Genomic DNA, 24,555 nt, shown 5'->3' with positions numbered 1-24,555 from the left:
GACTTTTTCTTTCTTAATGTCTTTTATAGAAATCTCTTCTTTTCTCTGTTGCTAGCACCATAGTTTATGGATATAGTATCAAATTTGAGCAGAACAGGGGCTACTGACTTTACATAAGGATCCCTGCAGCACATATTGATTTAGAAAACCACATATTAATATTATCCGTGTCTCATACTTGTATGTATTTTGTTAAATATTTTCCAGTTACATTTTAATCTGGTTCAGGCAGCACTTGGTAATGTTGTTGGCTGAGCTCAACCTCTGGCTTTGGGGCTTCTCCCCTCATACCTGGATGATCACAACAGCCTCCTTAACCCCTGCCTCTAACCTGCCTCTCTCCTTCCACACTCCACTGCTCAGGTTATCTGGCCAGAGCATAATCTCACTAAATCATGTGAGTATAACGCTCCAAATATCTTCAATGGCTCTTGGGCAAAACTCTTCCTTGGATAGACTCTTAATCTTTATTGTCATAGATCCTTTCAATAATCTGGTGAACCTCATGGACCCCTTCTCTGAATGATGTTTTTAAATACATACAATGTAATCTGTGGGATTATAAAGCAATTATATTGAATCCCGGGTTTAGTGGATAAAGTTAAAACTCTCTAACTTGGCCGTCAAGGCTTTTTATGGTCTTATTTCCTGGTGTGCGCACACACACACACACACACACACACACACACACACACACACACACACTTTCACATTCCTAGGACCTCTGACCAGCAGGTGCAGGGGTGGATAAGGAATTCTAATACCACTGGCATCAGTATTTCTTTTATCGGAATGTTGCTTATATAGACAGTGTCTGCTTTTTTTTTACTGCAGTGTGTTCCTGGGAACCACAACGTAAAGAAGACCATATGTTCCCAAAGGAAGAAAGCTATAATCAGGGGTTACATTCCTGACCAAGGATTCAGCAACAAATACATCACAGATAGGATCAACAGCATGTCATAAAAGCACAGGCACCATGACAAGGAACTTTTATAATCATTTAAATTAGTAGAATTATGCTCTGAGCTCCATAAAATGGGCCCTTAAATGTTTTTTATCCTTGACCCCAGTGTACTATAAATTAAATATATGGCACATAAAAAAATATGTTCCTGCTGGAACATAAATTTGATCTAAAGCTGTGATGTTAGATATAATAAATATTAATTTAGCACTTAATTAACAATTATTGCTTGCCTTGGAAGCTAGAAAGGCTTTTGGAGGGAGGGGATGACTCTTAGGACCCACACCTCTTTAAACAGTTGTCCAGAGATAATTGAATGAATGATGCTTTCCTCTTGATCAATTTCCTGGAAGAAATCAGAGTCTTTATAAGTCATATCCTGGGTGGAAGAAGTGGAGGTGGAGAAAGAATCCTGAACTTAGATTTCTGCTACTTAATACCTGTGTGACCTTGGACAAGACACTACCCCACCTCTGTGGGTCTTAGTTTCCTCCTTTGTAAAAAGAAAGCATTGGACTAGATGACCTTTTTCCTGGTCATCCCCCCATGCCTGGAATGCTCTCCCTCCTCACCTCTGCCTCCTGGCTTCCCTGGCTTCCTTCAAGACTCAACTTAAATCCTACCTTCTGTAAGAGCCCTTGTGGTCCCTTTTCCCACTCCCCAAGTGTCTTCTATAAGATTTCACCCTCCATTTACGTTGTATGTGCCTTATGTGCACAAAATTGCTTGTATGTTGTCTACCTATTTAGAATGTGATCCAGAGGGGAGGCTAGGTGGTGCAGTAAAATAGAGCACAGGCCCTGGAGTCAGGAGGACCTGAGTTCAAACGCGGCCTCAAATACTTAACACAAAAACTAGCCGTGTGACCTTGGGCAAGTCACTTAATTCCAGTTGCCCTCCAAAAAGCAAAAAAAAAAGTGTGATCCAGGCCTGGGCTTTTAGCTTTCTGTGTATCCCCAGTGCTTAGCATAGTGCCTGGTACATAGTAAATACTTAATGAATGCTGATCGATCGACCTCCGAGATGCCATCTGGAGTCCTAAATCTACCACGTAAATCTAGGAATCCCACCTTTTCCACATAACTTGGAGGATCTAGGCAAAGGAATGTGTGATTGAGGGCTATTGGGTAAGAATTTGAAGAAAAGGAAGTCTTTTATAATGAAATTAAAAAATTTTAGAGCTGGAGGGAAGCCAGAGGTCATCCAGTCCAGCCCTTTCTTTTGAGAGAGAGAGAAATCTGGACCAGACATAGAGAATCCAGGACACAGAGAAGTGAAGTGACTTGTAGTTTAATGCTTATCATGGTACCTGGCACTTAATAAAGGCCCATTCATTGACCGGTTGGTCTTGGATTCCCTCACAGGTTTTCTGATGGTGTTCTTCCTGGTCTCTTCCCTCACCTCAGAGATGCACTGAAGGGGAAAAAAATCCCAAAAAGGGAATCAGTAATGATAAGTGACATTTGTATCTGGGGGTTATACCTCTGACTTTAGGAACCTCCCTGTACCAATGGAAGTCAGAGTGTTCACTGTAACTTAGGGTCTCAGATAGTTTCCTGGATCACTGAAAGGTTAAGGAATTGCCCAGGATCACAGAAGTAGGACCTGGACCCAAACCCTCATGGCTTCAAGTCATCTCTCTATGCACCACATCACATTGCCTATTGACATTTACATAAGCATCTTTTAAAACATTTCTTATTTGGTTGCTGTTCAGTTGTGTCCAAATTTTTGTGGCCCCATTTAAGGTTTTATTGGCATATTCAGTGAAGCAGTTTGCCTACCATTTCCTTCTCATTTTACAGATGAGGAAACCAAGGCAAATAGGGTTAAGTGACTTGTCCAAGGTCATACAACTGGTAAGTGTCTGAGGCCGCATTTTTTTCTCAGCAAGATGAGTCTTCTTGACTCTAGGCCCGGTACTCCATCCACTATGCCACCTAGCTGCCCCAAATATCTGCACTTGGCAAACATTAATGATCCCAAGTCCTAATTTGGTTGTATATGAAAGGAGGAAGAAAGGAAAGTTCCCTTTTGGTAGTGTTGGATGCAGTGGTGTTTGTGGGCTGATCAGGTGCATACAAAGTTCAGTTGATTTTTTTTTTGAGGCAGTCAGGGCTAAGTGACTTGCCCAAAGTCACACTGCTAGTTAAGTGTCAAGTGTCTGAGGCTGGGTTTGAGCTCAGGCCCTCCTGACTCCAGGGCAGGTGCTACATTCACTGCACCACCTAGCCAATCCCGATGTTTTTCTTTAATTCCAATACTTGGAGCTGCCTCCTCCTCCCCAGTCATGCTACCTTCTCCAGGTCATTGTCAAAATTAGCAATGGCAGGGAGAGCTGCAGAAATCACTAGATGAGCTCATAAAAGCAGGAGACTTTTTTTTTAATAAGGGAGTTACTTGATAATTTTGTGGGCATGAGATTAAAAAAAAAAAACATGAAGCATCAACAATAGAGGTGTGCCTGTTCCTGGGTGAGGTGTAAGGACCTAAGTGCTACCTGCTGGTAGAGGATGTTTACTGAGTCAGGGGAAGGAGATGAGCAGGATTTTAAACAAGGCTTCTTAGGTATTCCTATGACCATGAAGAGAGATTGTTGTTGAGTCATTTTTTAGTCATGTCCAACTCTTTGTGACTCGCTTTTGGGGTTTTCTTGGCAGAGATACTGGACTGATTTGCTAATTCCTTTTCCAGTTCATTTTACAGATGAGGAAACCAGGGCAAACAAGGTTAAGTGACTTGCCCAGGGTCATACAGCTAGTAAATGTCTGAGTCCAAATTCGAACTCAGATCCTCCTGACTCTAGAACTGGCACTCTATTCACTGCACCACCTAACTGTCCCTAGGAAGAGACAACATAGGTCTGATTTTAGTAGGTTATAGAGATGAGGTTGGAAGAATGGAAGGGTAGGAGAAGAGGGCATTCACAAAGGATTGTTCATCTATTTAGAAATAATGATTCAATTCATTATACTTTGGTAAAGCACCTACTGTGTACAAGAAATTGGACAACAGTCCCTACCCTCAAGGAGTTTGCATTCTTATGGAGGGGACATACTTGTCCACAAATTAGTATAATATAAAGAAAGGTAAGGAGGGAGACAACCCTATTTGCATCTCTGCACTCTTATTATTAGAAAGATGAAGAGCTGTTAAGATGGAACAAATCATTTCAGAACTCTCAGGAAAGACACCAAAGAGAGAAAAATTTCTAAGAAGGATAAGTTCATGGTAAAAGTAATAGCTGAACAGAGCCATGAAAGAAGATATGGTTTCTGAAAGGAAGCCATACAATTCCTGGCTAGTCAGTGGCCAATGAGAGTGCATGGAAGTGGGAGCTGGAGGGTAGAACACAGATCCAGTTTCAGTAGAAAATCATTTTGTGAAAGGGGAGTAGTATGAAATATGAGTGGAAAGTTAGAGCTAAGCAAGGTAGTAGAGGGTCATAAGTGCCAAGTTGGTTTGTGTTTTATCCTGGGGCGGTAGGAATTCCCTCAAAGTTTTTGAGCAAGGAAGTGATTTATGCTTTAAGATGATTTCTGTGTAGCAGTGAGGACCCAACTGGGATTAGATAATATGGATTTATAGTGGACCTAGTTGGCATGATGGTTTGACTTCCTGGGTTGAGAACTAGTAAGATTTGAATGATAGAGGACAAATAAGGGAAGGTAGTGAAAGATGGAGGACAGTGTACATTTGGAATGTTTCACTATAGGGCCAAGACTATGAAGAAAGGAAATTCAGAGTAGAGCCAAACTGGGAGAGCAGAAAAGTTCTGAAAAGGAGGGACTGAAGGTTACAGTGAAGGCAGAGAATAGGTTTGGGGGAATGGGACAGGGAGAAAGAGATGGAAGAAAAGCAGATTAGGATGAGAGCAGGGAATTTCAGATTTAAAGATCATAGAGTTGGCACAGTTATATGCAATGATAAGATTTAAGGGATGGCCACTCCTTTGGGTAGTTGAGGTGGGTTAGATCTTTAGGTAAAGGGGTTTGAGAAGGTAGTTGACGTAGGAGTCTAGGGTATTTGAAGGAACATTCACATGTTTCTCAAAGTACCCAAGAATGAAGACAAGAGTTGAAAGAGAAAAGAACACTGAATCTGTCACTGAACTGTTCACAAAAAGAAGAAGAAGAACCATGGAAGGTTGGTATATTACCATGACAAGGATTGATCAGGGTAATGTAGATGGATACAATGAACCTCAAAAGAGGAAAGATGGCTACTGACTGATAGTGGGAAAGGGGGGATCTGGAAGTGACAGTAGAGAGCAAAGAGTATACTAACTTCTCCATCTGGCCCACTGTATTAAGTGTGGGTGGTGGGTAGCTTAAGAAAAGTATCAACAAGCATAAAAGATATGTTAAAAGTCATCCTCCAAAGAGTGTCAGGTTTCCATTTGTGCAAGAATCAAGGATTGTGAAAAGAAGTGGTCTGGGATGAAGGAGAATTTGCTAACAATGAAATAGGTGAAGAAGAGAGTTATCCAGAGGAAATGTGAACATTGAGGGCACTGTCACAGGTTATGTACTATGTTTATTTGCCTTCAAAGTGATATAAAGGAAAGAATACTGAACAATGAGTTGAGAAATAACCTGGGTCCAAACCCACTTACTTGTTGTATAACCTCTTGGTTCGAGTTCCCTCATCTATAAAATGGAAATAATACCTGCTATTACAGCATCAAAAGGTTGTTGTGAGCATAAAGTAATGGATAGAGTACTAGCCTTTGGAGTCAGGAAGAACAAAGTCCAAATCCTGTTAACCTTTCTTTGCCTCAGTTTCTTCATCTGTAAAATAAGGAAATTGAACTCAATGGCCTCTAAGGTCTCTTTCAGTCTAACTCAGTAGTGCTAAGAATAAATTAATTAATGTATATAAAGTATTTTGTAAATCTTGATTGCTATATGTAGCTACAACCTAGTATCACTGATTGTATTTACTGAAAGTACAAGCAGAGAGGCCCACTAGCTAAAGGAGACGTTAGAAAGACTCTTTGCATCTCTGCACTCTTATTATTAGAAAGATGAAGAGCTGTTAAGATGGAACAAATCATGTCACAACTCTCAGGAAAGATACCAAAGAGAGAAAAAATTTAAGAAGGCAATTGTTGTTCAGTCATTTCAGGCACATCTCACTCTTTGTGACCTTATTTGGGGTTTTCTCAACAAAGATGCTGAATTGGTTTGCCATTTCCTTCTCCAACTCATTTTACAGACGAGGAAACTGAGGCAGACTGAGTTAAATGATTTGCCCAGCATCACACAGTCAGTGGGTTAGATAAGTCTGTTTAGAGTAGGTTAGTTGGGTTGATTAAGTCTAATGGGAGCAAGCTTGACTTCCCTTGTTTCCCAATGACACTCCTCCCCTTCCCTTGCTGTTAAAATTCCAAGGGAAGTGTTGAAATCTCCTGGAATTCAGAGGAGTGGAACAAGGCCACTTAGGGCTTCCAAACAGGAAAACCTCTCTCCCAACCCCTCAAGCCCAGCTGCATTATGTATTGAGAAGATAGGAAGGGGAAGAGAAGGAAGTGGTTGATTGCAGGCTCTAAGCTTTAGGGAAAGAGAAGAGAGGTATAAAAAAGAACAAAAGATTTTCCCAGTCTTCTTTTAGATATCAGACCATGCTAGGTAATTTCTGTTGCAGAAAGGAAATACAATTTCTATCAAGGGACCAAAATGAATGTAATGCAAATCTTGAGGGTGGTGGGTAAGAGAATTTGTTTTACCTGAGATATGATAAATTCCATACCTCACTCCCAGAATAAGATCATTAATTGAGTGATGGAAAGGACTTTACATGTCATCTAGTACAGTTCCCTCATTTAATAGATAAGGAAACTAAGGCCCAGAGAGAAGCTGTTAGAGGTAAAATCAATGTCTGAGGCATGATTTGAACTCCAGGCTTTCTGACTACAAAGTCCAGCACTCTTATCCATTGTGCCACCCAGATGTTAATTGTTTTTTTAATAATATTTTATTTTTTCCCAGTTACATGTAAAGACAATTTGAAACATTTTAGCTGCTGATTCTTAAAGACATCTGAGGGAGTCTTTTATAATAACCTTGTGGCTGAGATGGAAAAATGTAGACTGGATGATAGCACAGCTAGGCAAATCTAAAACTATTTGAGTGACTGAATCCAAGGTCCCACAGGTAAGTGGTAGAGTTAACATTCCAACCCAGCTTCTTTTCTTCCAAATCCAGACACCTTGGTTTTAGCAAATAATGTGTCCCATTTAATCTTCATTCCTTTAAGACTAGAAAATGCAAACTAGACCACTACAGTCCATGCCCTATCCATAATCCTCCTGCTAACTCCAAGTTGGTATAACGCTTTTCCCTAAATATAATTCTAGCCTAATCTCATCCCTAACTAGGATTATAAACCTAATACTGACCCCAACCCTAAAAATGCCTCCCAATCAGAAAATACTTCTAATGGCAGTGTCACCCTTAAACTTAAACTGACTTTAGCCATGGTTCTAATATAACTTTTACTCCGGGTCAGTCTTATTGATATTCCAGGAAAGTACTTGTGTAGTATCATTTGCTAAGGATCCTACTTTCCTACATCTTCCCCTTAGTATTTTATCCCTTCGTGTTAAACAGATTGTCCAGGGTTAGAAGAGTTATTTATGATTATAGCTATTTGTCCTTATTAAATTTAATCTTATTAAATTCAGCCCATCGTTCTAGCCAGTCATGGGTCTTTTTTGAATTTTGCATCTATTATCTAATATATCCATTATCTCTATGGGCTCAGTGTCTTGGGCGTCCTTGATAAGCCTACCTTTTGTGCTTTCATCTAAGTCATTGATTAAAAAAAAAAAAGATAAATGGAACAGAACCATGGACAGATCCCCAGGCTATTCCACTAAAGATTTTCTTCCAACTTTATATATATCTATTAATCAATATTCTTTGGGTTCAATCATTCTGTTCTAAATCTCCCTGTGTTATTATTCAGTCTGTTCTCTCATATGTCTTTAATAATCAGTAGCTAGGTGGCATAAAGGATAAAAGTTTTGTTGGACTTTGTAGTCAGTAAGATCTGTGTTGAAATTCTGCCACAGACACTGATTTTAAACTCTCTTCTTCAGCTTCTTCATCTGTAAAATTGGAATGATAATAATAATAGTACCCACTTCACAAGATTGTTGTAAGGATCAAACGAGATGACATAGATAGGTAGAGAGAGAGATAGATCGATAGTACTTCACAAGCCTTAAAGCACTATATAAGTGCTAGTTGTTATTATTATCTACATATCTGGTTGTTGTTGAATCATTTCAGTCATGTCTGATTCTCTGTGACCACATATGGATTTTTCCTGGCAAAGATACTGGAGTGGTTTACCATTTCCTTCTCCAGTTCATTTTACAGATGAGGAAACTGAGACAAAAAGAGTAAAGTGATTTGCCCAGCGTCACACAGCTAGGAAGTGCCTAAAGTCAGATTTTAACACAAGATGACGAGTCTTCCTGACTGTACCACCTCATCTATATAGATCTATTATCTATATAGATCTATTATCTATATATCCATATGGGCAACTAGGTGGCACAGTGGATAGAGTGCTAAGCCTGGAGTCAGGAAGACCTGAGTTCAAATCCAGTCTCAGACACTTACTAGCTATTAACCCTGTTTGCTTCTATTCCCTCATTGGTAAAATGAGTTGGAGAAGGAAATGGTAAACTTCTTCAGTATCTTTGCCAAGAAAACCCCAAAATAGGATCACAAAGAGTTGGAACCAACTGAAATGACAACAGCAAAAACAACAAAAATGCCTATATATTTTTTTATCATCTATATATTTGTCTCGTGTCTACTGCATTCATCTCACTAACAGTTTAGTATCACTGTCATAAAAGAAAATGGAATTATCCTAGCATAACCTATTAATTAATCCATTCTGTCTCTTAGTAATTATAGTTTTCCTTTCTTTTTTTCCCCCTTTTTGGAAGGGGGAATGCAGAGCAATTGGGATTAAGTGACTTGCCCAAGGTCACACAGCTAGTAAGTGTTAAGTGTCTGAGGCCAGATTTGAACTCAGGTCCTCCTGACTCCAGGGCCAGTGCTCTATTCACTGCACCACCTAGCCACCCCTTAGTTTTTCTTTCTTAATAACAGTCATAAACTATTCCCTTAATAAGATATATCAGACTATTGGCAAAAATAAACCTCAAACTTACCAGTCTATAATTTCAAGAATCTGCTTTTACTCTCTTTCTGAATACTTGTACATTTGCCTATGACGGACTTTGTCAGATGGCTCCCTTTTATCCGCAGTTCCCCAAAGATTATTTATGATGACTCAGCAATCAAATCCACAAGTTTTTTTCTGGTACCCTGAAATATCTTTCATCTGGGTTGGTGACTTGAGCTGGCTAAGTATAGCAAGATATTATCTTAATATCTCCCTACATCTCTTGGATTTCCATTCTCTTGTTAACCATCTTTGTTCCTCACTTTCCAGTCTGAAGATAACTCTCCTTAGTGGAGAAGAACAAAGCAAATTAAAGTTTATTAGTTCTGCCCTCATTCTGTCATCTATTGTCATAATCCCATCTATGCCAACTAGTGGTCCCATAGCTCTTTGGATCTTCTTCTGGTCCCTAATACAATTTCACATCCTTTGCCAACCTCACGTTGTTCTGGGCTTTCTTGTTCTTGACATTCTTGAAGAACCATGCCACTTTTTTTTTAACCATCTCTGAATAGTTTAAAAGTTAGTCTCTTTTTCCCCATTCTCTTGTTCCACACCTTATGGCCATTTCCCCACTGGTCAGCTTTTTGGCACCCCAGAGTAACAGAGGAGAGAAGGAAAGGTAGCTCTTACTTGGCTCTGGGGCTCATGGTCAGATATTTGTGCCTGGTAAAGCTGAGATATGGTCTCCTGTGCTTCCTCCACTTTTTTTTGGATGTTCACCACTAAGCAGACTGTCTGACTCTTTTCCCTCTCTTTTTTTTTCCAACAGAACCGAAGGATGAAGTGGAACTGTCAGATGATGGTATGGAACACCCCATAATTCTCTCTGAGATTGAGATGGAGTGCAAGAATGAATTAATTATACTGGGGTGGGGGCATGTAAATCCTGGGCAGAGGGGAGGGCAGATTCTGATTGCTGACCCTAACCCTGATCCCCTGTTTGTAGATGAGAAGGAGCCCGAGGTAGACTACCGGACAGTGGCAATCAACACGGAACAAAAAGTTGCTGATTTCTATGACATCGAGGAGAGATTAGGATCGTAAGTGGGGTGGGAGCCTGCTCTCCAGCTTTGAGGCTAGTGGCTTTGGAATGGCAGCAGGGCAGGAGGCTGATTCTTAGGGAGAGTTACCTGTTTAAACATAGGATGTTACTTTCATAAATTCCCACCTATGTTACTCTCCATCTTTGAGAACAACTGGCCTCCATCATCCCACCAGGAAAGCACTTCAAATGCACTGCCTGAATTAGCAGCTGCTAAGATGTATGACCCATTTAAAAGTATTACTTATTAATTTTATATATATATATATCATATTAATGATATATTCCCCACCTCATCCCTTACAACCCCAACTGGAGAAGGGAAGAGAGGCATAATGGCTAAGCCCTGGCCTCAAAGTCAGAGAAAGGAGCTTCAGTTCCTGCCTTATGCGAACTGACTGTGGCATTCCCTTATTCTGTTAGTGCCCTGAGGCAGCTTTCTTTAAAAAGACTTTAAGTCACACAGAATGTGTAGATCTGCATTGGTGGAGGGATTTTTCTCACTGGGAGCTTCCTTTTTTTTTTAAGCAGTTGGGGTTAAGTAACTTGCTCAAGGTTACATGGCCAGTTATTTTTGTGTGGGTGCCAAGTATCTGAGGCCGGAACCAATCCCAGGTCTCCCGACTCTGGAGTTGGTGCTCTTACTCATTGCACCACCTGGACACCCCAATCACTGGGAGCTTCTTATACTGATGAAATCACAAGTGTGATTTTTTCTAAAAAGATTTTTTTAATTATCCCCAGAAGTCAGGGGAGCCAGAAGTGTACCCCACCCTCCCTTAAATCTGAGTAATCTAATTTAAGTCCATCATTTCTGTTGAAATATAGGGCTCATTCATTACACTCATTAATGGGAATGAAATTAGCATTAGCTCTGTCTATCAGAAGGAGGGAGAGTCAATGGAGGGAGGTGATCTCCATCCCTAAGATCTCCCCTAGTTTTTATCCATCACCAGTCACTCTGAAGGCTTTAACTTAAATAAGGGAAAGAGGATATGGAACTAGGCTGTTACTCTCACTACAGGAAAATGTATTTATAGGGAAAGACAGAAATTTAAACCTGATAATACCTACCTGGGTGGCACCTAACGAGATCAGAGACTGAATTAGAAAATCCCTTTCAGAAATACTCTAGACACAGTCATTCTGGAGAAGAGCAACAGAGTTGTAAAGATTAATACCATCTCCTCTTCCTCCCCCAAAGACTGCCCCACGTCCCATTTCCTTATAACAAGAAAGGTCTAATGCAGAACTTCTTATAACTAGTGTATAATCTATAATCTCTTGATAACTGTATTTTGATATATTTGGGTTTCTTTGTAATCCTACATATTTTATTCATTTAAAAATATTATTCTGATAAAAATTGCCAGTGGTCAGTCCATAACACAAAAAAGGCTAAGAACTCCTTGCCTAATAGAAGAAAAGGAGTCTCTTCCCTTGAGGAGTATGCTCCCAATCTAATGGAGGAAATACCTTAGGGAAGGAGACATGGGATATAGTTGGATGATTGCAAAGGTTCAAGCGGATGGGCTGTGCAAAGGAGGTTTACTACCTCTGGTCTACATCTCATGGGCATGATGGTTAAATGATCCTTTCCCACCCCACCCCAAACTCTTTTTTCCCTTTACAGTGGGAAATTTGGACAGGTCTTTCGACTTGTTGAAAAGAAAACTGGAAAAATTTGGGCAGGGAAATTCTTCAAGGCATATTCAGCAAAAGATAAAGAGAATATCCGGCAGGAGATTGACATCATGAACTGTCTACACCACCCCAAGCTTGTGCAATGCGTTGATGCCTTTGAGGAGAAAGCCAACATTGTCATGGTCTTGGAAATGTGAGTGCTTCCCACCCATACAACCCTTCTCCCCAAGGTAACACAGTATCCAAAGTCATAAGCCACTTCCACCTGTCCTCCTCATCTCCTACCACCACCCTCACCATTTAAAAACCAAAGAACATGGTACCACTGGTCACATTGGCTGCCCTTGATTAGGGAGAGTTCAACTGTAGGTAACTACAAACCAAAGTGGGAGAGAAGTGGGGAGAGTTGGAGATGGGAGGGAAGAAAGGGAGAAGAGACATTGAATCTTTTCCTTTCCGGAGCTTTATTTAAGACACAAGAATGCATTCTGAGGAGTCCAGGACTCTAATCTTGGCTCTCTGTGACCCAAGGCAGAATTCTTCACCTCTCTGTAGTCCCATTTATCCTTATATTTATCCTTTTCCTCTTCAACTCTCCTAATTCAACCAAGATTTTTAACTCCTCTCTTGAGTTAGGTACAATCTAGGCTATGTTAGACTAGTTGACTTCTCAACATCTTTTCTAGCCAGAAGATTTTTGTGGGTCTGGGGAGAGCTAATTTTTTTGTCGCTTTGTTTCAACCCTGAACCTTGCCCCTACAATCTGTGCTGATGGCAATGGACCAACTAGACTGTCTCATCCTCTCTAAAGTACTAACGCTGAGCTATGGGGTTTTCAGTTGCGGATAAAGGCCAAGATACAGCTTTTTCCTCAGGAAGGTGAAGCAGGTGGGATGTTCAGGAGCCTGGGAGAGTATGGTATAGAGAGACTTGTTCATCTTACATCTCCCTGCCCTGGTTCAGCCCTAAACTCTCTACCTCCATTTGCTCTACCACTTTGCTCCCCCTATCCTCAGTGCTAAGGGAATTTTTTTTTTTTTGCTTTTTGGAGGACATTTGGGGTTAAGTGACTTGTCCAAGGTCACATGGCTAGTAAGTGTTAAGTGTCTGAGGTCGAATTTGAACTCAGGTCCTCCTGACTCCAGGGCAAGTGTTCTATTCACCGTGCCACCTAGGTGCCACTAAGGGTATTTCTTAAACTATTTCCTGCTGGAGATGTAGTCCTTCTACACCAAGTCCATACTTAAAGACAGTGAGGTCCTATGGAAACAACACTGGGTTAGGAACCTGGAGACCTGAGTTCTAATCTTAGCTTAACCTCAGTTTTCGCCCATATATAGAAAAGGAAACAAAAAAAGAGGGCATATTTGCATGAGATGATATATAGGGTCCCTTCCAGCTCGAACATTTTATGATCCTTTTGAGCCATATAAGATACAGAAAAAATTCCTCAGTCACTTTGAAGTAGTCCTCAACTCCGAGCTCCATTGCCTGCCTCCTTCCTCCACGTGGCTGCCACCGCAGTCATAATGCCCTCGGCACCTATTCCAGTAATGGAATATTTATGTCAGTACTTGTATAAATTTTTGAGCAGGGATGCAAGGGAAGGGGCAGGGAGCAGGAGGGGTTTGGGCATAAGAGGGCAGCAGTGCTGGTGCATTGAATTCCATACTTAGCTTGGAATTAGGAATTGGCAAGCTGAATGGAAAACAAAGGGAGAAAATGTATAAAGTTTTCAGCTGGACTGGCTTTCACCCAGCATCCCCCTCCCTCTTGAACAGCATAAAGTCTTAAATGCAGTGAGACTATAAAAGTCTTAGTGTGAGGCAGAGGTGACAATGGAGACCTTGACTTTTAACAATGACTGAGTCTGAATGCCTCTTTCTAAATCTATAAAATGCTATATCCACTCTTCCTATCTAAATGCCCTTTATGTATCATCCTCTTCCATTAAAATGTTACTTCCTTAAGAGCAATTAGTTGAGGGAAATAGAGGAGCAGTGACTTGGTAATGTTCAGCATTTTGGAAATGGATCCCAGGAGCCTCTCATATGGAAAGAACTAGGCACACCCAAGCAGTTGGATAGGATTCAGAGGACATCCATCCTAATTCCTACTTTGAAACATGCATCTGACAAATAGTCGTCATCCAGTCTCTGCTTAAAGACCTCTATGACATGAGACTCATCCACTTACTCCGCAAGACAGCCTCTTCTACTCTGACTTGACATCAACTGCTGGAAGTTATCATGTAACAACCTCTCCCTACCCCCAAAGCCGAGTCCTCAGGCACAATAAGCCTAATCACTCTTGTTTTGTTCATTCTTTTCAGTTGGGTCTGTCTCTTTGTGATCCCATTTGGGGTTTTCTTGGAAAGGATACTGGAGTGGTTTGCCATTTCCCTCTCCAGCCCATTTTACAGATGAGGAAACTAAGGCAAACAGTGTTAAGTGACTTGCTCAGAGTCACACAGCTAGCAAGTGTTTGAGACTGGATTTGAACTCAGGTCTTCCTGACTCCAGACCCAGCACTCTAACTACTGTGCCACCTAGCTGCCCACCATCATAGAATCCTAGATCAATTGGAAAGGACTTCAGAAGCCATCTAATCTAATTTTCTCATTAAACAGATGAGGCAACCAAGGCCAAGTAAGTGAAATGGCTTGCCTTTGGTCACACAAATAGTGAGCATGAATCCAGGTCCTCTTTAAATATTGGAAGACAGCCATCAAATCTTCTTTTCGCTGGGATATGCATCCCCAGTCCCTTCAACCAAATCTTTTCTTTATTGAGGCTTCCTCCTCTTTTTCTCCAGATCTCATCTTTCTGCTGTAGCTACTAGATAAGGCCTCTAGAGCACTGGTCTGAGAGAGTTTCTCCACCTTGTCCCTTCCCCATAACCCATCTCTTGGCTGCTATTGCCCTTTCCTCATTGTGAATCATAAACAGAGAAGAATCTTAGAGCTGAAAGGAACCTTGCAGGTATTTGAGTCCAGCTTCCCTCCCAGAGCAGAAATCCCTAGGGCCTTCTTGACAGATGCTCATTGATCCTCTGAATATGCCTGGTGAAAGGGAGCTGCTCTCTCTCAAAGCAGCCTCTTCCCCTAACAGCTCTGTTTGTCAAGCAGTATGTTCTTCCTTATCTGGAGCTGCAGTGTGTCTCTTTATCATTTCCCCCTCATTGGCTCTAACCCTGCTATTTGGAGTCACACACAAGATGTCTGTTTCCACTTTTACATGACAGTGCTTTAAACACTTGAGGTCAGCTATCAAGTCCCCCACCCCAAAGTATTCTCTTCCAGAGGCTAACCATACCCCTGGATCCCTTAGGCATTCCTCACAGACAACAGTTTCCAGACTCCTCAGCATTCCCATAGCTCCTTTCTGAATGTACAGCAGTTTTTCAATAGGTTGTGTGAAATGAGGTATCTGGAACTCAGTCTGCAATATTCCAGATGTAGTCCGATCTGCAAAGAATTCAACCAAACTGTGATTTCTGTGATCTGGTCATTTATTCCAGTACTTCATTCATTCATCATTTCATTGGTAGGGGTACTCCACTGCCTTCACATGCCTTCTTAGGCAATGTCATGAAGTACTGTGCCACCCCCAAAAAAAGCCTTAGTAGTCAATCTTCTGGTGATGAAGTTCTCTGAATTTTGCTAGAATAGTCCTCAGCCACAGTCCTTCATTAATCTGATACCATGAGCCTTTCCAAGTTGGTAGGACCAGCCAAACTTTGTATTCTACCTTTGATCCTAAGAGAGTCCAGGCTCACCTCTATGCTACAATGGAGCATTGGGCTAAATCTTGAATGAAGTATCTAGATGCTATGTTTCTATCAAAATAGCTTCAAATGGGGGCAGTTAGGTGGTGCAGTGAATAGAGCACTGGCCCTGGAGTCAGGATGACCTGAGTTCAAATCCAGCCTCAGACATTTGACACACTTACTAGCTGTGTGACCTTGGGCAAGTCACAACCCCAATTGCCCTGCCTTCCCCCCTCCAAAAAAAAATAAAACTTCAAATCAAGTTAACTTTTTTTTTGTACCCACATTCTTAGCTCCTATAGAGCCAACTAAGATGCCCAGGTCTTTTTCACATGAACTGTTGTCACACCATGTCTGACCTAGCCTATATTTGTATGGGAAATATTTTTATAAATATCAAGTGGGACTGTGCATTTACCTGTGTTATTTTGGGTCCTTTATTTCAGGCTGCTAAAGAACCAGAGGGACTCTAGATTCTGTGATTCTCAGAAGGGGATTCTATTGCCGTTGCCGTCTGAGCTCCTTCTAAGCTTTATATTATCAGTGATTCCAACGGAATCTGCTCAAAATTTACTCCATTTTCCCTTCTCTCTTTGCCTTAAACTTCTTGTTCTATATCTAGTTATACCACTCTCTTCTTTCACTCCCAGGGGGCACATTAAAGAATTCTGCTTTCTCAAAGCTCCCTAATATTTCAAGATCTGGTTTTTAAATATTGATTCTGTTAGTGTTCCTTCCCAACACTGTTATGGGAAAAATTCTTAGGGGTGCCCTCAATGTTTTCGTGCAAGTTATTAGCAAAAATGATGTCCATGGGATAGGTAGGTGGCACAGCAGACACAGTTTGCCCACTGCACTGCTTAGCTGCCTTTATCTATCCTTCTTTTCTTCTACAAAAGCCTCGAGCAATGGCAACTTGGGCAACAGTTATTTTTTGGATGATCTGCCAGAGAATACATTGTAAGGTAGAAGAACCTCTGTGCTATTGTCCTTTTATCTCATTTCACTCAAGTATTGAAGTATATGCCGACCGAAAGGACCAGAGAGACCCGAAGTTGACAATATGTAGTAGTCATAATAACTGATAGTGATCCATTGCTTTAAAATGATAAGGTCCTTTATATAGTGGAAAGGGCACTAGACTAGGAGTCAAGAGATAGATCGGAATCCTAATTCAGATTCTTAACAGTAGTGTGACTGTAGATACGTCCCAGAACTCTACTTTCTCATCTGTAAAATGGGGATAATAAGACTTACCTCATACTACTACTTCATAATGTTCTTATCAGGAAAGTATTTTGTAAGTGTTAGATAATCATGTAAATGTGAGTAGTCATTATGAGTAGTCCCTCATATTTACAATCCCTTGGTGGCAGTGGTTTTTTTTTTCCCACTGACTGCCTAATGTCCAGACACTCAGTAAGAAATCTTTTATACAGAAATATTTTTACTTTTTGTTTTATTTATCCTGTTACTTTTAAAATTTTTATTTTATTTTTAATTTATGGAGTAAAAGAAGCATTTCCATAACATAGTACCATAAAAAATTGATTGCACATGAAACTGCAAATCTTTTGTGCACAACTTGCTATTCCTTTCAAATTTGCAACAAAATTATCATGTAAATTTCTTTTTTTTCCATATATATATATATATATATATATATTTCCTTTATACAAAAATCTTAATGGCTTCTCTCAACCAAGGAAAAGTTAAAACTACACAACCCAAGGTGGGGAAAGTGATTCAGCTTAGGGCCATGCTCTGAGTTCAAGGGACTTCAATGAATGTATTAGGAGAGCTATTTTCTCAAGCAGGGTCTCATGGGATGGTTATACCTTGATGGGGTCACTGTACCTTGCAAACTGAGAAACTCAAATTTTATGAGGAGTGTCCGAACTCTGTAGAGATTAATTCACCCTAAATAAACAGAAGAAGCTATTTTTAAGTGGGAATGGCAAATGATGAATTTATGGTGAAGGATATACAATGCCCAGGAATTGGGACGTGAAGTCTGTATGGAGAACCTCTTTCTTTTAAGTTAGTCTGACTCTGTTATAGGTTAACTAGTTATTTGGTGAGCAAAGAATTAGAACAATTATAATTAGAGATTCTTGAGGGGTAATTTTGTTGATTCTGGATAACTTCCAGTCAATCAGTATTTCTTTTTAGGGAATCCAATCAACCAGGATACCCAATCTGCTTCCCAACACAGTGGCACACAAACACAGACAAATTCTTACTGCCTAGACAAGCAAGACTAGGCAGACAAATATGTTGAAGTAAGGTCAGCTAAGGCAGGATTTAGCAAAGGAGCATAGATTTAGAGCTGGAAGGGACCTTTGTCATTATTGAGTCAAATACTCCCCTCCCCCCATTTTACAGATAAGGAAACCAAGACCTAAAGAGATTCCATGATTTACTCGGTCTCAGAAAGCTAGTAAGTGTCTGAGGACAAGTTTGAACTCAGGTCTTCCTGAATCCAGGCCCAGCACTCTATCTACTGCACTACTGCTATGTCATAGTGTCACTGTTCTATGTAGAAAATAAGTCAGTGCCTCGTAAATGAATTTTGCTCCTGGTTGAAGGACAGACAAATGCTAAGATGACATCACACATCTCCTCTGTCATCTGAGATTAGTCATATTCATCCTTCTGGCCCCAGTTTGTCAGAATACATATAGTGTAAGAAGATCCAGATCATTGCAGAAGCTTGGAACCTATTCACCTGGCTCCCAGAATCAGTCTTCCATGTCATACTCCTTCCAGTCTGTTAGATAATAAAAATGCTGCTTATACCCACCTGAAAATACAATAAACATTCTATTCCTTCTTATATAATCAGTAGAGGTAGAATTACAACAATCTGACAAGGGAAGAGCTTTTCTAGTAGGGATTAAGAAAAGAAATGTGAAAGTTCAAATAGATCTTGAATATAAGTCTAAAAATATAAGCTAGGAAGAAAATGAGAAGATCAGTGGCTAAATTCTTTGGGGATTGTTTTGTTCTCAGTATTTGAATCCCTAGCACTCAGTTTAGAGACTTACAGATAGTAGGCACTTAATACATGTTTATAGATTGATTTAGGATAGTGATAGGAACTGTGATCTCATTCACATAGGAAACTCCCTCCACCAAGTTAGGTCAATAACTCTCTGTGAATTTTTGCCTCTTTTTTTTTTGAAGGGCAATTGGGGTTAAGTGACTTGCCCAAGGTCACACAGCTAGTTTTTGTGTTAAGTGTCTGAGGCCGAATTTGAACTCAGGTCCTCCTGACTCCAGGGCCAGTGCTCTATTCACTGTGCCACCTAGCCATACTCTTTCTGTGAATTTTTAATTTTATGGAGTTGGTTAGGGCACGTCAAAGCCAAGTGATTTGTCAAGTAACTTAAGTCACTGAGTGACAGAGCCAGTATATGTCAGAGGTGGGACTTCAACTTTTGTCTTCCTGGCTTGGGGCCAATTCTCTCTTGTCAGTCAGTTATTCAAGTTGTGTCCAACTTTTCATGACCCCATAGACCATAGCATGCCAGGCCTTTCCATCCTCTACTGTCTCTCAAAGTCTGTAAAAGTTCATGTTCATTGTTTCCATTATACTATCTACCCATCTCATCTTCTGCCATCCCCTTTTCCTTTTGCCTTCAATCTTTCCTAACATCAGTCTTTTCCAGTGAGCACCATCTTCTCATTATGTGGTCAAAGGATTTAAGCTTCAGCTTCAATATTTGACCTTTTAGGGGTGGCTAGGTGTCACAGTGAATAGAGCACTGGCCCTGGAGTTAGGAGGACCTGAGTTCAAATGCAGCCTCAGACATTTAACACTTACTAGCCGTGTGACCTTGGGCAAGTCTCTTAACCCCAATTGCCCTACAAAAAAAAAAAAGAAAAGGCAATATTTGACCTTTTAGTAAATATTTTGAATTAATTTCCTTAAGTATTTACTCATTTGACCTCCTTGCTATCCAAAGGACTCTCAAAACTTTTTTCCAGCACCATAATTCAAAAGTATAGATTCTGCAGCTTTTCACTCTCATCAAGATTCTTCTTAATTCTTCACCTTCTGCCTTCAGAGTGGTATCATCTGCATATCTGGAATTGTAACTATTTCTTCTGGCAACCTTAATTCCGGCTTTTGATTCATCCAGCCTGGCATTCCACATGATGTACTTTGCATATTAGTTAAATAAATAAGGTGTTCCATGTTCGGTTCAAACTGTGGCTTCTTGGCCCACATACAGGTTCCTCGGGAGACAAGTGAGACGATCTGGTGCTCCCACCTCGCTGAGAACTTGTTGCACATGTTGTTGTTCTCTGTATAGTACACCAGAGGCGTCAAGCACACAGCCCACAACACTACTGAGTACAGCTCGAACCAGATTAAAATAGAATTGAGAAATAGTTAACAAAATAACCCCAAATGCCAAAAATTAGATCATGCTATGTGTCAAAAGTAAGTCAGTATGCATCCCATCGGGATTCTCAGGTGCAGTTTAATGGCTCCCATTTCTACTTGAGTTTGACCCCAATGTTCTACATCACGCTGCCTCTTTAAATTGGGACATTTAAAGAATATTCGAAACTCCCTTAGAGAAAGTCTGATGCATTCTTCCGAAGTCTCTCAAGCTATGGATTAGTTTTGCATTTACAAATACAGCAAGGAAGGGGAAGATAGATTAGGCCATTTGCCTTGCCTCTGGCAGGTGATGCTTGTAATGAGGAGGTGACTAAAGATAACTGGAAGTGTCAAGGTGGAAATTCAGAAACTTGATCTTAAGAAAGGTAATCAAATTGTGAGGGATTGAATCAAACTAAACAAATTCCTATCATATACTAATGCTCATCCCAACTGATGATAACAGGTTCTGGTGGCACTAGATGGAATGCCCCTCTCCCTTACCTTTCCCTGAACATTTTTATACAAGTAAAATCAGGCAGCATGGTAGAGTGGATAGAGAACTAGCTTTGAATTGATCAATTAATCAGCAAGTATTTATTATGTACCTATTGTGTCAGGCATTGTACTGAATATATAATCAGAAAGAATTAAGCAACCCATACTCCCAAGCTTTTATTCAAATGAAAGAGACAAGTCCCTATGTAAATATATATATATATATATAAATAAAAATATATGAAAAAATTCAAATATATACACAGTAGTTAAACAAAAGGTAGCTTAATAGGAAGAGCACTATAGGAACCTCCCAGGTGAGGAAACTCCCTCCACCAAGTTAGGTCAATAACTCTCTGTGAATTTTTGCCCCCTTTTTTTTTGAAGGGCAATTGGGGTTAAGTGACTTGCCCGAGGTAACATGGCTAGTTTTTTTGTGTTAAGTGTCTGAGGCCGAATTTGAGTTCAGGTCCTCCTGACTCCAGGGTCAACACTCTATTCACTGTGCCACATAGCTGCCCAGTTGAGGGGATCAGAAAAAGCTTGATGCCAAAAATAATTTTAAGCTGCATCTTAAAGGGAAGGAGGGAAGGAACCTATGAGGTCCACTCCTGGTCTTATCCTAAAATTAGCCTTAAATAACCATCAAAGTCAGTCTTAAAATGGAAATAATAATAATAGAAAACATCAACAAATGTGAAGGGTACAAAAGCAGTCCTTCCCTCTTTGCTTTGATGGTGGTAGTTTGGGAATCATATCAATTATAGACTGGCTATTTGTTTCTGAGTCTTGGGGGGGGGGGTTCCCTTTTTTAAAAAACTAGCTGAGAAAGGTACCTCCATCTCCCCCAGCTAGTTTCTTCCCTGAGTCATTCCTAGGTAGGCTGTCTCAAAACCTGTGGCCTAGAAAACTTTCTCAAAGTGAGATAACCTCCTTCCCTACGATAGCCTAGGAATATCCTACCTAGGACCTAGGACACTTTTGTTCCCTACCCCTTAAAAAATACACAGACAGTCTCAGTCACTGCCCAAGGCATAGGTGTCATTGCCCTCTATAAAGGCTTCCTGTCTTCCACTCCCTGATATTCCTTCCCCATATCCTAACTCTTCTCCGTCCGGGATCAGAGTACCTCTTCTCAGTCCAAACCCTTCTCTCCATCGTACATCAAATGTGGTGAAAACTCAGTGTGATTCTCAATAACCAAATCTTCTCACAGGAAGGGGAAGACTCAGTGGGTCCCAAAAGTAATGGGCAGAAACTGGTTTTGCCTTTCTTTGTATCTTTAGCATTTCGCACACTTCTTGGTACAAAGTGAGCACTTAATAAACCTTGGTTAAGACTGATCAGAGACCTAATCTCTCCTTTGAGCGTTCTATTTTCCTCTCCTCCCACCATTCCTCTCTCCTCCTGCAGTGTATCTGGGGGCGAGCTGTTTGAGCGGATCATCGATGAGGACTTTGAGTTGACTGAACGAGAATGTATCAAGTACATGAAACAGATCTCAGAAGGTGTGGCGTACATCCACAGGCAGGGTATCGTCCATCTTGACCTCAAACCCGAGAACATCATGTGTGTCAATAAGACGGGGACCAGGATTAAGCTCATTGACTTTGGGCTGGCCAGGAAACTAGGTAAGAACAGACATTCTTTATCTTTTGTTTGTCTGATTGCTTGACTGATCTAGGATGACTAAACCAAAAAAAAATGGAGAATAATGAGTCGGTAATATAAAAAATGAAAGCATAATCAACTTTTGATTTCATTAACTCACTATATGAGATCTTGTGCAAATTGTCTGCTGGGAGTGGTTAATCCTAGTGAGAGTACTCTTCCTCCCACCTCCTTCCTCAGCCTCACTTTAGCATGCTCCTGGACTACCCTATCCCTTGCTATCAGTCAGCCTGTAAAATCTCATTTTAATGTAAACTTGAGGCAAACTTCAGTGGACCTACCTCCCATTGGCATTGTTCCTTCTACAAAATGTATCCTAAAGCCACATAGAAAGCAATAATAACAACAAGGATATTGATAATCAGTTAACATTTATTAACCACCTACTACGTGCCAGACGCTGTTAAGTGCCGGGGATGCAAAAAAGGCAAAGGATATCCCTGCTCTCAAGGAACTTACAGTCTAAGGAGGATATAACATGCAAATAAGTGTTCACAAAGCAAACTATATATATATATATATATATATATATATATATATATATATGTATGTATGTATATATATGTATATATATATGCCATTATTTATTAACCAATTATATATTATAGGAACTAATTAACAGAGGAAAGCATTAGAATTAAGAGGGGTTGAGGAAGGCTCCTATAGAAGCTAAGATTTTGGTTGGGATTTAAAAAGAAGCCAGGGAAGTGAGTAGTTAGTAGCAAAAGGAAAAGTGCATCCCTTGCATGAGGGATAACCAGAGAAAATGCCTGCAGCTGAGAGACGGAGGATCTTGTTCTTGGAACAGCTAGGAGGCCAGTGTCACTGGATTGAAGAGTGTGTGTTGGAAGACTGGAAAGAGAGAAGTGGGGTAGGTTATGAAAGGCATTTGATCCTAGAGGTAACAGGAAGTCCTAATAGCTAATAATAGCAAACATTTAATGTTTAAATAACACTCTACATATATTGTCACATTCGATTCAGACAATAATAGCCCTTTGGGGTTGGTGATATTATTAGTCCCATTTTACAGATGAGGAAACTGAGCCAAACAAAGGTGAAGTGGCTCACCCAAGGTCTCACAGCTAATGTGTCCAAGGCAGGATCTGAACTCCGGTTTTCTTGACTCTAAATCCAGCATTATATTATTATTATTATTTACCTTTCAGGGTTGTTGTAAGTATCAAATGGGATAATGGGGGATAGGGGGGCACTTAACACAGTGCTTGGCACATAGTAGGGGCTATATAAATTCTTCTTCCCTTCCCCTTATGAAGAAGTCTTCTGTATCCCTAGCCTTCTCTTTCTGAGAGTTCTGTCTCCACAGCCTCATGACAAAGGCAAGCTGATCTAGCAAAGAGAACTCTGGACTCAAAGTCAGGAAGACCTCAGCTCAAACCCTTCCTCCCATGCCCTTAGTCCTAATTTCCTCATCTGTAAAATGGAGATATTATCATAACATCTGCCCCCAGGACACATTGTGGGGCCTAAATCAAGTAATGTATAAAAAATCCTACATAGACCTTACAACACTAAATAAATGCAGGCTATTTTCATTACAAGCTCTGTTCACAATCTGTTATTAGTCATTATATACCTTTGTGTGAATTTAAGTCGATCTATCAGAAGTCTCCTAGAAATATTTATATTTAAACCATATTTATAATCCTAAAGTGAAAGGTTTTGCCCTATTATATGAATTTTAGGTATCAGGAAGCCTATAAAAAAGGTGTTTGTGTGGAGCATTGGGCCTCTCTAACACCACCATGTCTGCCCATTCTCATTATCCCATCCCCTCCTATTATATATTTTTTTTTCAATTAAACCAATATTTATTAAATACACACTATATTAAGAAAATGTGAATGATACAAAGATGAGTAAACAGGGTAGCCAATATTCTTCATTTTCAATAATGTCTTTACCTTCCACTCTCTAAAAGCTCTCCCCAGAGCTATATAACAAAGATGCCCAGAAGATCTTGGAGTGAATTTCTCTTCTTTTTTTTTTTCTTCTGTGATACGTTGCTGAAGAAGGGATCATAAGATCATAGAATTATTTTTAAATAACATTTTATTTTTCCCCAGTTACATAGAAAGTCCATTTTTTAGCATCCATTTAAAAAGAAATGTGAGCTTTCAGGGTGGCCAGGTAGCACAGCAAGTAAGAGAACCAGCTCCAGTGTCGGGATGATCTGGGGATCAAATCCGGGCTCAGATACTTAGCACCATACCCAGAAATAACTGGCCATATAACCTTGAGCAAGTTACTTAACCCTGATTGCTTTAAAAAAAAAAAAAAAAAGAAATGTGAGCTTCAAATTTTTTCTCTCCTTCACTTCCCCGCTTCCTGAGATGGTTA

General features: G+C 40.3%; 1 protein-coding gene across 9 annotated transcripts in view; it reads left to right on the top strand.

Moving 5' to 3' along the window:
* MYLK (myosin light chain kinase) overlaps positions 1-24,555 on the top strand; it is a 449,378-nt gene that overhangs the window by 380,882 nt on the left and 43,941 nt on the right. For all 9 annotated transcript variants that reach the window (XM_069064950.1, XM_069064948.1, XM_069064951.1 and 6 more), the window contains 4 exons: positions 9,948-9,980; positions 10,125-10,218; positions 11,854-12,057; positions 21,937-22,154. In XM_069064950.1, the coding sequence (XP_068921051.1) occupies positions 9,948-9,980; positions 10,125-10,218; positions 11,854-12,057; positions 21,937-22,154 (549 nt within the window). The remainder of the gene's footprint in view (positions 1-9,947; positions 9,981-10,124; positions 10,219-11,853; positions 12,058-21,936; positions 22,155-24,555) is intronic.

The sequence above is a fragment of the Petaurus breviceps genome, unplaced genomic scaffold, assembly GCF_028583685.1.
Source record: "Petaurus breviceps papuanus isolate PSGF00001 unplaced genomic scaffold, PetGlider_PUasm1.0 90654, whole genome shotgun sequence".
NCBI classification, from domain to species: domain Eukaryota; kingdom Metazoa; phylum Chordata; class Mammalia; order Diprotodontia; family Petauridae; genus Petaurus; species Petaurus breviceps.
The sequence above is the reverse complement of the archived record's forward strand: the minus strand, read 5'-3'. Positions and strand labels throughout refer to the sequence as shown.